The sequence below is a fragment of the Dipodomys merriami genome, unplaced genomic scaffold (genome assembly GCF_024711535.1).
Source record: "Dipodomys merriami isolate MVZ:Mamm:240054 unplaced genomic scaffold, mDipMer1.0.p SCAF_29, whole genome shotgun sequence".
NCBI lineage: Eukaryota > Metazoa > Chordata > Mammalia > Rodentia > Heteromyidae > Dipodomys > Dipodomys merriami.
Window position 1 is genome coordinate 10,677,388 of NW_027204381.1, and position 12,303 is coordinate 10,689,690.

General features: G+C 38.8%; 1 protein-coding gene across 4 annotated transcripts in view; it reads left to right on the forward strand.

Annotated features, from left to right (window-relative positions):
• Nucleotides 1-12,303, forward strand: part of Opcml (opioid binding protein/cell adhesion molecule like) — a 1,269,678-nt gene that overhangs the window by 1,180,898 nt on the left and 76,477 nt on the right. For 3 of the 4 annotated variants that reach the window (XM_070038350.1, XM_070038349.1, XM_070038348.1), the window contains exon 8: nucleotides 432-4,907. The exons of the other annotated variant lie outside the window; for it this stretch is intronic. In XM_070038350.1, the coding sequence (XP_069894451.1) occupies nucleotides 432-532 (101 nt within the window). In that variant the 3' untranslated portion in view covers nucleotides 533-4,907. Of the gene's footprint in view, nucleotides 1-431; nucleotides 4,908-12,303 lie in introns of those variants that run through there. 4 annotated transcript variants of the gene reach the window in all.

A 12,303-nucleotide genomic window follows, 5' to 3' on the forward strand; every position in this document is an offset into this window, starting at 1 on the left:
TTCTTCCCCTATGCTTGTATTACCTGTGCTCAACTCTGTTTGTGATGGATTCTATCTCCATAGATAAAGAATAAAGTCAACACTTATGAAAGACCTTCAGGGGTGCCTTACCATGGAGCCTTGCATATTGGTCTAACTTTGGTAGCAGTGGAAATAAATGACTGCCCTCAGAGAGTCCCACTCATTTTTTTTAAAACCAGCCTTACAGAGCAGGTCATAGTGGTTTAGACAACACAAACACTTATCCTTAGGGTTTCCAAGTCCTCCCAAAAGATGTTTTCTAGTTCTCTGACAAGGCAGGGTCAGGGGGAGGGGTGGAACTTGGAGGAATGCTCACAGAGAAGCATGTCTATGCACTTGCTTGTTGGGGGAATAAGGATGGTGTTCTTGGGTTACATGCTAATAGACCTGTTTTCTTTCCCCCCTCACAGGGCCTGGAGCAGTCATTGATGGTGTAAACTCGGCCTCTAGAGCACTGGCTTGTCTCTGGCTCTCAGGGACCCTCTTTGCCCACTTCTTCATCAAGTTTTGATAAGAAATCCTAGGTCCTCTGAGCAACGCCTGCTTCTCCATATCACAGACTTTAATCTACACTGCAGAGGGGAAACTAGTTTGGGATTCTTTTCATTGTTCATTTTTTCACCTCCTTGATTTTTCTTTTTAAGTTTATGATTTGACTATTTTGCAGTTGGAATGAGGGGTTGGGGGGAGGGGTGGGAAGGGTTCTACGATGTGTAGGATAATCAGTCATTGGTGTCTTTAGAAATGGAATCTGCTCCTGATATCTTGGCCACCAACTTTATTTTAACTGTACTTCTCTTCCTTCCATTACCAACAAATTTTGCACACACACACACACACACACACACACACACACACACACACACACACACACACACACACACACCCCACCATAAGTTCAAAGTGGGCAGAAACTTTCTTTATGGTAAATGCCCTTAAGACCCAACTTGACTCACAATGTAGTACAAAGCAAAAGTTGCATTCACTCAATTATCTTCATCTTTAAAGCTTACAATCATTATCCTGATTTTAATGTACATATCCTTTCCTCCATGTTTATTATTATCTAGTTCTTTTTTTTTTACCTATTTAACCTATCTATTAGGGTTCACATTTTCATTTTCTAATCTATTATCTCATTATACTCATATAAGCATATATATGTACCTATATACTCATATATACGTATATATACGTATATATGAGTATATAGGTACATATGCACATATCTAGTTGAGCACATGGCATACCCATATATATACACATACATATGTTCATATATATGCAAAAGTATGTAAAATCCTGCCATCTTCTCTCATTACTCTACCCTACTCATTTCTCCTACAAGCTCTAAGAATCACAGCCTTGGAATGATGCACTCACTCCACCACTAAAATTCTAGAACTGAAGTAATCAAAACATGGCCAAACATATTAAAGATAGTACTTCTAAACATGCTATGAAACTCATAACAATTATCAATAGATGACTGGTTATTTTGGTTTCATCAAGGCATCTATCAAAATATCCACAAGATATTCATCTCTTCAGCCAATTATCTGCCATCCTTTCTCCCTAGAAATCTATTTACTCTGTTTATCATTCTATCAGTATAATTATCTAGCAGTCCTTTCTATTTCTCCCTCCACTGCTTACTACCAATTCATGACCATATATCCCTAATCATGTTGTGTCTATTCCATTTTATTAATTTCTTTTCTTTCATGGGCAGACATTGGCATCTTCAAAGTTTCCTATAAGCTTCTGATATGAAAGCCAATGAGCTCACAGGTAAACTACATAGAAAAGTACTATCCTTTGCCATGGGCTTGATGGAATTTAGAAACCCATCCGCCCTCATTAGATTCTTCTAACAGATAAACCAAAATAGCTATTTCAAGATCAGTCACTCACTAGTCTCAGAAGACACTATTTCATAAACCACCTTCTTGGAAAAGAGATTGGCCCAGAGAAGCATTGATTAGAACCAAATTTCTTCTTTCACAGCTGATGGATTAAAGTACCAACCTTCACACTTCTTTCAGCCTTTCAAGAAAGTGCATGTTGGGAACATATAGGACCTTCTTCATGGCCGGCAAGAACCTGCAAGAAAACACACATCTCTCTGCAATGTAATGACAGCAGTCCACTTGCCAAAGTGTGATAACTATAGCCAAGTGTCTCCTTTCCGGCTTGAACTGTTTGAAAACTATCCAGTGACAAGCTGATGGAGGCCAATTACATGGCGGGTGTGTTGACAACTCTGGTATTTGTTTCCAGAAGCTCTTCTGAGCTGAGGGTACTTGAGCAACTGACTTAATTTCCAAACACTTGATTAATGCAACATTGCAAACAGAAGGGGGAAAAGTGTAAGAGACACAATTTCCTCTGACACAGGCTGCTTCTCTAGTAGCTTAGCAGAAGAATATCCCCAGTTTTCTATGTTCAAAGCAGATCTAGTGTACAAGGAAGAGCACATCTGATCTTTCCCCCATTGTCTCCTAGGACAAAAAGGATTCAACAAACAAGGGAGTCTATAATACAAAAGAAGAGTGGTAAAATCTGTACAGATATGTACCCAGATTAGCCTAATGTGGAGTGAGAAGAAGGATCAACAAAGACTTCCTTACAGATTTACCTGCCTCTGTAGGAAATCATTTGCAGGATTACATTCTAAAATACTAATATATATATATATATATGAGCTCCGTAGAGCTCCATTTTCTTAATGCTTAGTTGATCTCTCTTCCTCCCATATAAGTGCTCTTGTTGTGTATGTTAACACATGAGCACTAGAGTGGGGAAATTATATATATATATATATATATATATATATATATATATATATATATATGCAATTGTAGTACTGCGTTGGCTTACAAAAGTTAGGTACTACGGTAAGAGAACACCTGAAGTGAGCAAAATGAATATTGCACCCACTAGCACAGACATGTGCATTTCCTAATAAGCTGCCCAGAACCAGCTTCAGGGATCATACATGATACGCCAAAAGCAGTCCATTGATTTCAAGTTTCAGAGACCATCATAAGCAGGCGCAAAGTCAGAATTAAAGGTCAGACATCGTTCAGATCTGTTACTGCACTCAGCACTTGGAATTGGATTAGGGTTAGACAGTGCATGAGAAGTAAGCATACCATTTCAGTCTCCTGCTAATACTGGATTAAAATAAATATAGAAGCTGTGGAGAGGAGAGGGGCTGGTTTGGGATAACATGGTGCTTGAAATGGATGAGCTATACCTGTTCCTCACTTCAAGACTTGTAATAAATGAGGTGTCTATCCTTCTCTGAGTAAGCAGATGATCAGAAATTTTTTAACTTAATGAGGCTGGACTTAGCGTCACTATGGCACTCTGCTCTGCTCCCTTCTACTGGACACTAGGAGACACCACTTCTGGTCATGTTTCAGAGGGTAAAACATGTTATAGTCAATCCTTTTGGACAAAGAAAATCAAGTATATAAAACCCAAGACAACCAGGACATGGAAATGAATATGCCTTTGCCACACCATACTCTAGCTTCTATGTTATTTGAGTTACTTTGGTGAGGAATAGCTTTTGCAATGGTAGCTTTTACCCAACATCTTAAAGCATATATACAGTAAATGTTTACTAAAAATAACATCCATACTTACGTAAATGCTTTTCCAACTTTACACATGGATAGAGAAGACTTACTGGAAAGATTTGTTCAGGATGGCAATGGTAAGGGTGGGAAAGGATAAGAGCAGGAGAAGGAAGGAAAGTAAGGAAGAAAGCAAGAAAGCAAGAAAGCAAGAAAGCAAGAAAGAAAGCAAGAAAGCAAGAAAGCAAGAAAGAAAGAAGTCTTCAAGCAACCAATAGTTCATTGTGGAGTTTCCATGAAGAAAGAAAACCAAATAAGGTTTATAAGGGTTTAGGTAATAGGAATTCAGCAAAGGATGTTCCTCTTAAACTCTTCCCTTTCCCAATATAAGTTAATATGTACTTCCACCAAAGTAATGCCAATGGAATTGCTAGTGGTAGGGCCCTGGCCAAGCTTGGTTTTTAGTCATTTAATGTCAAGTGCCTGATATAGTCATCTGCAGGACTAAACAAGCATGTTTAGCTTTTCTCATTCTTATTTTGCTTAGGGAGTTTGGAGCTGTAGGGGAGTGGGCGTCAAAATGTGCACTCTCATATTTTAGGTAGAGAGCTCAATGCAGGACGGTCTGTTGTGGGCTGCAGTTATGCTCAATGGAATGAAAGAAAAGGGGAAGCTTGTGTCATAAGGAGGACTGGACCTCATTCTTGTGAAGTCCATACCTTTGCTTGCAGGATGCTGTTCATAAGTTGGGCAATCAATTCTCCAAGAGTGAGGGAAGGATGTTCTGTCTCTGGGAGCTCTAGAGCTGCAGTTGGGTTTGACATCTGTTTTCTGCTTCAGCCAAGTCCTCCTGCCTTCCACAAAGAGGAATTAGAAAGTTTTACTTATATTAGAAAAACTACCAAAGGAGTAGGGAGTGCCAAAGTGGCTAGGTAGTTAATCCCAAAGAGAGCCAGTGCACCAGAAATGGCTGGAAATTGAGTATTCAAGTTTTGGTTGAAGCTTCTAATGCAAATAGGACCTTGCTCTATATAGCTATAGATGGCTGTCTTAAGCTTAGTTACATCATGGAAGGAGAGATGGAATGGCTTGAGATGGTTTCCCGAATGTGACACTGCGTTCTCCTCAGAGAGAGTAAAACTAGCTTTGTGATATCTAGAACCAGTTACCCCCACACACACACAGTCCTCCCACTACCCAGAAAAAAATATTAAGCCCCTTTAAATTAGGGACCCAGCATAACTCTTTTTTCTCTTTTACTTCCTTTTCATTTTTTTGCAAAAATGCATTTTTTTTTGTTTTCTCCAATAACGAACATTGTTGGTTTTGATTTTTATACAAGCCCGGTTCTTGAAAACTCTCATACTTAATTCCTTCCCTTCCTATTATCAAAAGCCTGTCATCTATTTCTTAACAAGAAAAGTTTGAGCCATTGCAGTAAAATTTCACAGGTGTGAAACTAGGAAGGCAACATTAGAAAAAAAAATATGATGAGAACTCCTAGTGATCACAGAAAGCAAACAAATAAAAATGCCAGTCTCATTTCCCTCATTTCTTACTTAAGAGAAGAGAAGTAAATGAAAGGAAAAAGAAATAGATTTGCAATTAAAAGATGTGGCAAAAAAAAAGATAGAGCAGAACTAGAGCAATTTAGTGTTCAGGTGCAGAACAGTTGGAGCCCAAAGGATGTGGAGTGGACTTAATTAGAGTCAATTGTCCTCCTGGAGAAAGTAGCCAGCTAAGTCTGATTTCCAGCATTATGGAAGAGATTCCTTTCTGTTTCTTTCAATGGTGCCCTTTAAGGCACACAGTTTATTCCACACCACTGAGAGGAGAAGTAACTATTACAAACCCTCCACTGTCCCGGTGGGTCTACATCCTACATTATTTGGCAGGTTAATAAGGATATTGATAATAACAATGCTAAGTAATAATAGCTGCCCTTGTGTTAGTGGAAGGGAGCATTTTTAATCATTCAGAAATTTTGTGACATGTTAAGTGCAATTGTGAGGAATGTGTGGGTGTACGAAAACGTATCTGTCAAGTTCAGAGTCCTCTAGATTTAAAAAAACAAAAGTATATATGACTTATCAATGGTGCCGTTAATAGCTGTGTCAGACAATGGGTGTGCCCATTTTTCACAATTATCCTTAAAAACAAATATATGTTCAAATGCTTTAAAATTTTATCACATAATACAAGAGTATATAACTTTGTTAGCTTTTGAGAATTCTTCTTTTGTTTCCTTTCTTACTTTCTTTTTTCCTTCAAAACTCAATGAAGACTTGATTTCTGTCAATAATTGTATTGAGGGTGAATATACTACCTGAATTTTGTGCATGTTACATTGTAGTTGTAACCTTTTCTAATTCAGGATGAATACGAGATGGTTGTGATTGTGCAGTGTATCAATAAAGTTTCAAGAAATTTGTAACTCTTAGGGGGCTGTTTATTAGGAGATTGCTTTGAGATCCAGGAACCAAAACAAGGTGAAACAGGTTATACTTATCCTGCTTTTGTGTTTTAGACATTGAGGAGCAGGTACAATCAGAAAATCTTTCTCTCTCTCACCTTCTCTCTCTTATTCTCTCTCTCCCTCTCTCTCTCCCCTCCCCCCTTTCCATCTCTTCCTTATGCTCATACATACAAACATATACACATACAAGAGACACTGTTTTCCATATTAGGTATGTATAACAAATATCTATGCTATTTTCCAGAAATATAAAATACATCTACAGCTTCAACATCAAAATTATTTACCGACCAAGGCTAAAATCAGAAGTTTACAAAAATAGTGATCAGATATTGCCCCTGCATGAGCATCTTACACTTTCCCCACCATTCCTGCTGCCTGATTCCTCTAAACTATTCATACCTTGACAAAGATAACTAAGAGAAAGTGTGGAGATGGTGGTGTGCATTCATTGCATTTACTTCTATACGCCTAAACCTGGGCTGGGATCCACATGGACAAATCGACAGGACAAAGAGTGCTGGGGAATTCCTCTGTTTACCCTTTCTATAATATCACTCTCTTCAAGGAAAAATCCCTGTTGCTTGTTACGAGCCAGTTTTTTTTTTTTTTTTTTTTACCAACAATTCTTTGACGTGATCCTTCCTGTTCTGTCATTAGGAGGTGTGTAGTCTAGACAGGCTTGGGTGTTTTCTCATCTGTACCATGTGTGAACTTAATTCCATTGCTCTGCTTCAAAACTTTCTGCTTCCTTCCCTACTCTTTCAATCACTGGATTTCTCAAAGTTTTCCATAAGTGAAGCTTAAGAATAGTGGTGGATTAAGGTCTACAATGATTATGGCTTATGGATGAAGATTCTCTATATTGTTTCTCAGAATAGCTAGCTTTTCTGGCAAAAAACCTTGAGTTAAAGTTGTGAGGTTGATTCTCTTATTGGTGTCCTCTGTAGACAAGGGAAAATCTGAAACTTTCAAGAGTCAGTCATACAGGGCATAGAACACAGACAACTTAAGAGACTAAGGTATGCGAATACTCTTTGAAAATCCAACTTACAAGTAAACACTAGGTATCAATGATTGAGTTTCCACTTTCCTCAGGCTTATTGTGAAACCATGGCTTATAAAGGAAATGGAATTACAGTTCTTGTAACCATGTTCATCCTTCTCTTCAGTACTTCCTTTTCCTCTCTCCTTTTTTTTTTTCAATATCTGACTTCCTTTAACACTTGACTCTCTCCTGTTCCTGTTCATAATACAACATTTACGCATGTTTTCCTGCTTGCAAAGGTATTTATCAGTCTTCACACCAAACATCAGTTGTCTAGCTGATTCTTCTACCAGTGAGCACTCATCTAGCATTCATATATATTATTTCTTCACATAGACAACCCTAACTCCAGCTATGCAATTGTGACCTCCCTAATGTGACTGCTCTCCCATCTATTATTTAAGCCTGTCAATCCATCCACCAAGTATCCTCCACCTAGCCTTTGGAGACATACCTATTTCCCATCCCACTTCAAGGTAATGAAAATCTTGGCTGTTATCTCTCTGTTCCACAAAGGAGGCTTTATCAAGTCGTTCTTAAGCACTGCAACTAAATGATTGAATGCATTTTCATTATCTTTGTCCCAAATACACTTTATTAAAAACACATGCATACAGAAATACTTTGAGAGAGAGATAGTGAAGGTATACCTGTTTCTACCAAGATGAATTACAGTAAGGGGAAGATGGAGGATTGGATGTGGAGTGGAAAGGACCAGATAACTGGGTATAGATGCTTAAGCTTTTTTCTATTTAATTTTTATGTTGCTTATTTTGTTTGTTTTATGCTACTAGGAAATGAAGTTTGGGCCTCTCACATGAGAAGAAAGTATTCTAACACTTAAGCCCCAGCTCTAGTTGTTTTTTGTTTGTTTGGTTAGTTGGTTTTTGAGATACATGTCTTGGAAACTTTGACTTAGCCTGAAATATGAAATATTTCTTCCTCTTTTCCCCATGTAGCTAGTTTGGATTACAGGCATGAAATACCTGGCCTAAATATGTATGTATGTATGTATGTATGTATGTATGTATGTATGTATGTGTATGGGTGTATGTATGCATTTTTTGAGGCAGAGTCTTGCTCCATAGTCTGTATTAGCCTAGAGCTCATGATGTAGCTCAAGCTATCTTAGGAGGAGAGATTCTAACATTCTAAACTCTCTTTTTTCATCACAGTTTGATTTTTCTTTGATAAAGTACTTGAAAGAATCTGCAGTGTAAGATCAATGTTGCAAACAGAAGTAGGATACATTCTCTAAGCATGTTTATCTGGTCATGAGGAATATCCTTTCTCTATGCTCCCCCAAATACTAATTTACCCATCATGCATGTTCCACATCTACTCAGAAACTCCCTTTAAGGAGCTCACATTTATGATAAGAAAAGAGCTATATAAAATGAAACAATTACAGCTGAATATTACAAGTATCATGATAGAGATAGGAGGAAGTAGCTGCAGACAGTGGAATAAATACTGGGAGATAATGAGGAAGCTTCTAATTTTGCTCTGGGGATAAAAAGCTGGGATGTCAATATAAGACAGGCAGTAGACATGGTGCAGAGATAAATTATTACAAAGCAAAATGATTAGGAGGACTATGGCAGGACTATTTATTGATAAATGAGTAAGCACTGAAGTGAACAAGTACCATGCAAGGAATTAAACATATAAATGGCCAAAGAGCCACACTATGCAAGCAGCGATAATCCAGATTCAAGCCCTCGTGGCAGAAAAGAACTAACATCTACAAAGTTAAATCTGCTGGAATATAGTTTCGTTTCCACACAAGATTACTGAACGTGCAGTTTTCCTCTGCATCTCAGAATTCCATCAGACTCACTGATGTAAGAATGGAGGGGAGGGCACTTTTCACTGCTTTTCCTGGACTTAGCTTTTGCAGAGAAGATCCAATGTGTCTAAAAGTGGTTCATGACAAAATACCTGGCTCATTTGTATTTAGGTATTTAAAAGTGTCTTCTCTTTCAAAGAGAAGACTATTTATAGGTTTATCTCCTCATTAGTTGTTATCTCCTATAATAGATAAAAAAAATAAATTTAATTGGAGACTTCATGCCAGTTATTCTCTTCACAGATGTAATGTCATCGTTTGGGAAAGCATATTTTTTAAATTATAACGCCACAGGTTTCCAGTGATGGTGCCTTAAACCAGTTTATGCCTTCTTAGAACTGAACTTCAGTGTCAAGTTGACTATATGGTGATCACAATAGCCATCTCACAAAACTGACTGTGTGAAGTATTAGAGTATTAGATGAAATCTGGTAAGGTTGTTAGTGTATAGTATCTGGTACATATCAGGTCATTACAAAGTAAACACTTATTTTATCCCTCCATTTTTCTTTAGCATTATTTCAGTGTATCCACTTTCCTGGGTGTCTACAGCATATCATTTTAGCTACATCTGCTTGTTTACAAAAAAACAAAAACCATGTTATTTCTCTATTGAAATGCAAAATGTATACATGCTGCTGCTGTTGTTGCTGCTGCTGCTTCTCCTCCCCCTCTTCCCCCTCCTCCCCCTCCTTCTCCCCTTCCTCCTCCTTCTCCTTCCTCCTCCTCCTTTTTGAGTCTTAGATCACCCTAAGACAAAAGTTTGGAAAATGGAAGCAATAAGGGCTTTTAATAGAGCATCACAGGTATTTTGAAAAAAGCATAGGATAACATTGTTTCCACTCTCAGAAACATGGATAACTCATACATCACAGGCATGGAGGGTTCAAAATGGGAGCTAGAAGGTCCATCTTCAAGTAAATCCCAGCTCAGATTTTAAACCGCAGCATAAAATAGGGGAGCAGCATGAGTTAGGGTACAGCTCAGTTGCACAGCCCATGCTTGGTATTCAGGACCCATGAATCCCATTGCAATAACCAAAAAAGCAATGTGCAGAATTGTAGTCTGTCATGTTGTATGAGCATCGGGGACATGAACTAGAGGGCACTTAATCCAGACAAGAGGCTCAGGGGCTGCCAGAAGAGGAGATGTAGAGTTGAGTCTTAAAGGAGCAGTAGAAACTGGTCAGGAAAAGCAGCAAGCAAGTAACTGAGTTATCCATGATGAATGAACTTATAGAGGTAAAAGAATCATCAAAAAGTCTAGAAACTGCACAGGCAGATTTTCCCCAAAAGAGAGAGGGCAGAGGCAGTTTAGCAAGCAATAAGGTTAATGGGGTAAGTGAGAGGTCTAGACTCCACCAAAAAGTTCACAGTAAATGCTGAGCTCTTGAGATTTTCTCTACAAGAAATAAGGGAGACGTGGAAAGATTTCATAAAGGGGTCAGATCGGGTTGGCAATTGAGAAAGATCGCTCAGAAACCAGGATGCATTAACCGGACCTGAGTCAAAATGGCAAGAAGGAAACGTGAATGGTCATCAGAACAACTCAGGTGAGAAAGGAGAAGGGGGAATAAGAAGCAAGGCAGGAAGATTTTTAGAGGGCTGAGTTGACGGAAGGAATGAAGACACAGGGTGATGGAGATAGTCAATATGGGAGTGTGCCATGTTTCCAGTTCAGCCAGCTGGGTGGAAGGCAGATAGTTCCACAAAACTTAGGAGAAGGGTGCTGTTCCATGCAGTTTTGGGCACATTCAGGTGGAGATGCTTAAGCACCATCAGCGTTTTCCTGAGTCATCTAATTATGTTCAGTGCCATCCACAAGGGATGCCTGATTTCCTTTCTCTACCTAATTCCATAGGAACTTTTAACTCCTTGGATCACCCATCTGCAATTCATTCTCATCCTTCATTTCCTCTGTATCTTGATTTTGACTCAAAAAGGTACTGCTTTTTCTGCATGTGTCAGTGGAAGGATAGGAAAAAAAAAACAGTTCTCTGATTAGGTAGTCAGGAAGTAAACAGATGATTGAAGCTGGAAAGGAGGTGAGAGAATGGCACAGCTGTCCTGCCACCCAGATGGATCAGAGCACTTCCCATGTGGATCCAAATCCAGGGTCAAACAAGTATACACTGGGTAGCAGAGCACTTCCTGTGTGGATCCAAAGCCAGGGTCAAACAAGTATACACTGGGTAGCATTGGAATAGTTAAAATGCTGAGAAGTGTTGAGTGTGATTTGTTCTCACAAGTTACCTGTACATTGCAATAACCCAACTCCTCTTTTTGTGTTTACCATCATTCGGTACTTACTTCTTACAAATCCCATTTCTATGCTTTCAAACCTTATGAGGGAGCCTACCTCTGATGAAAAGGAATGCATTTCATTTGAATGACTTACGAAGGTAGATTTATGTTCAATTCTGTTCAGATAATTTTTTTCCTCTTTCTCAAAGAGCTCAGAGCAGTATCCTAAAATTAGAGAAAAGCTGAATCTCAGCAAGAAGTCATCATGTCTGGCTGCATCTAGTGGCCTTGTGAGTATTTGAGTACAGATCCATGTGAGTCTGTGTCCATGTATACACTGCTCAAGGGCAAGTCAGACTTGACTTACCTAGCTCACCTGAAGTTACATTCTGATTTTGCCAAATACTAGCTGTGCTCCCTTTGCCTATAAGTTAATCCCAGTTAATTTCATACTCAATTCGCTTCCAAAGAACCAATACCCTCCATACACACTGTCCAAGAAGGTATGGCTCACTAAACAGTGCATTCTTCTTAGACTTGTGGTAGGGATCATTGATGATGGTGAAAACTGGGAAGGCCTTAGAAATGGAAAGAATAGCTAGAGACCGTTACCCACTGTTTCCAGGTTCCTGTCATCATCAGAGAAAGAACTCAAGAGACAAAGGAATTGAGAAGAAGTTTTATAGTGGGGTGAAAGTACAGATTTCAAGGGGTAAGGGCTGGCTTTTCAAGAGAGTTCAATTTCAGTACGTATTATGGACAAACTGTAATAAAGGGAAGGGAGAAGTGGTCATAGGTTAAAGTGAGAACAGGTAATTTCAGGAATAAGGGTTATTTCCCCTTCTTTTGACAAGCTGAGTTTTTAGGATGTGTCATTGTACCAGATGAATATGGGTACTAATTCTATAAGACTAACAATATTGCATGCCATTATAATGAAACAAAGGACATTTAGTGGTCATCTTGGTCTGTCACATTGGTCCTGGCTATATATAAGGTTTTGTTCCTTTACAGTATGAGCAGTCTCCAGACAGCGGCTGTAATAGAGCAATGTGATTGCAAAGGCCTCTAGCGACCATGCA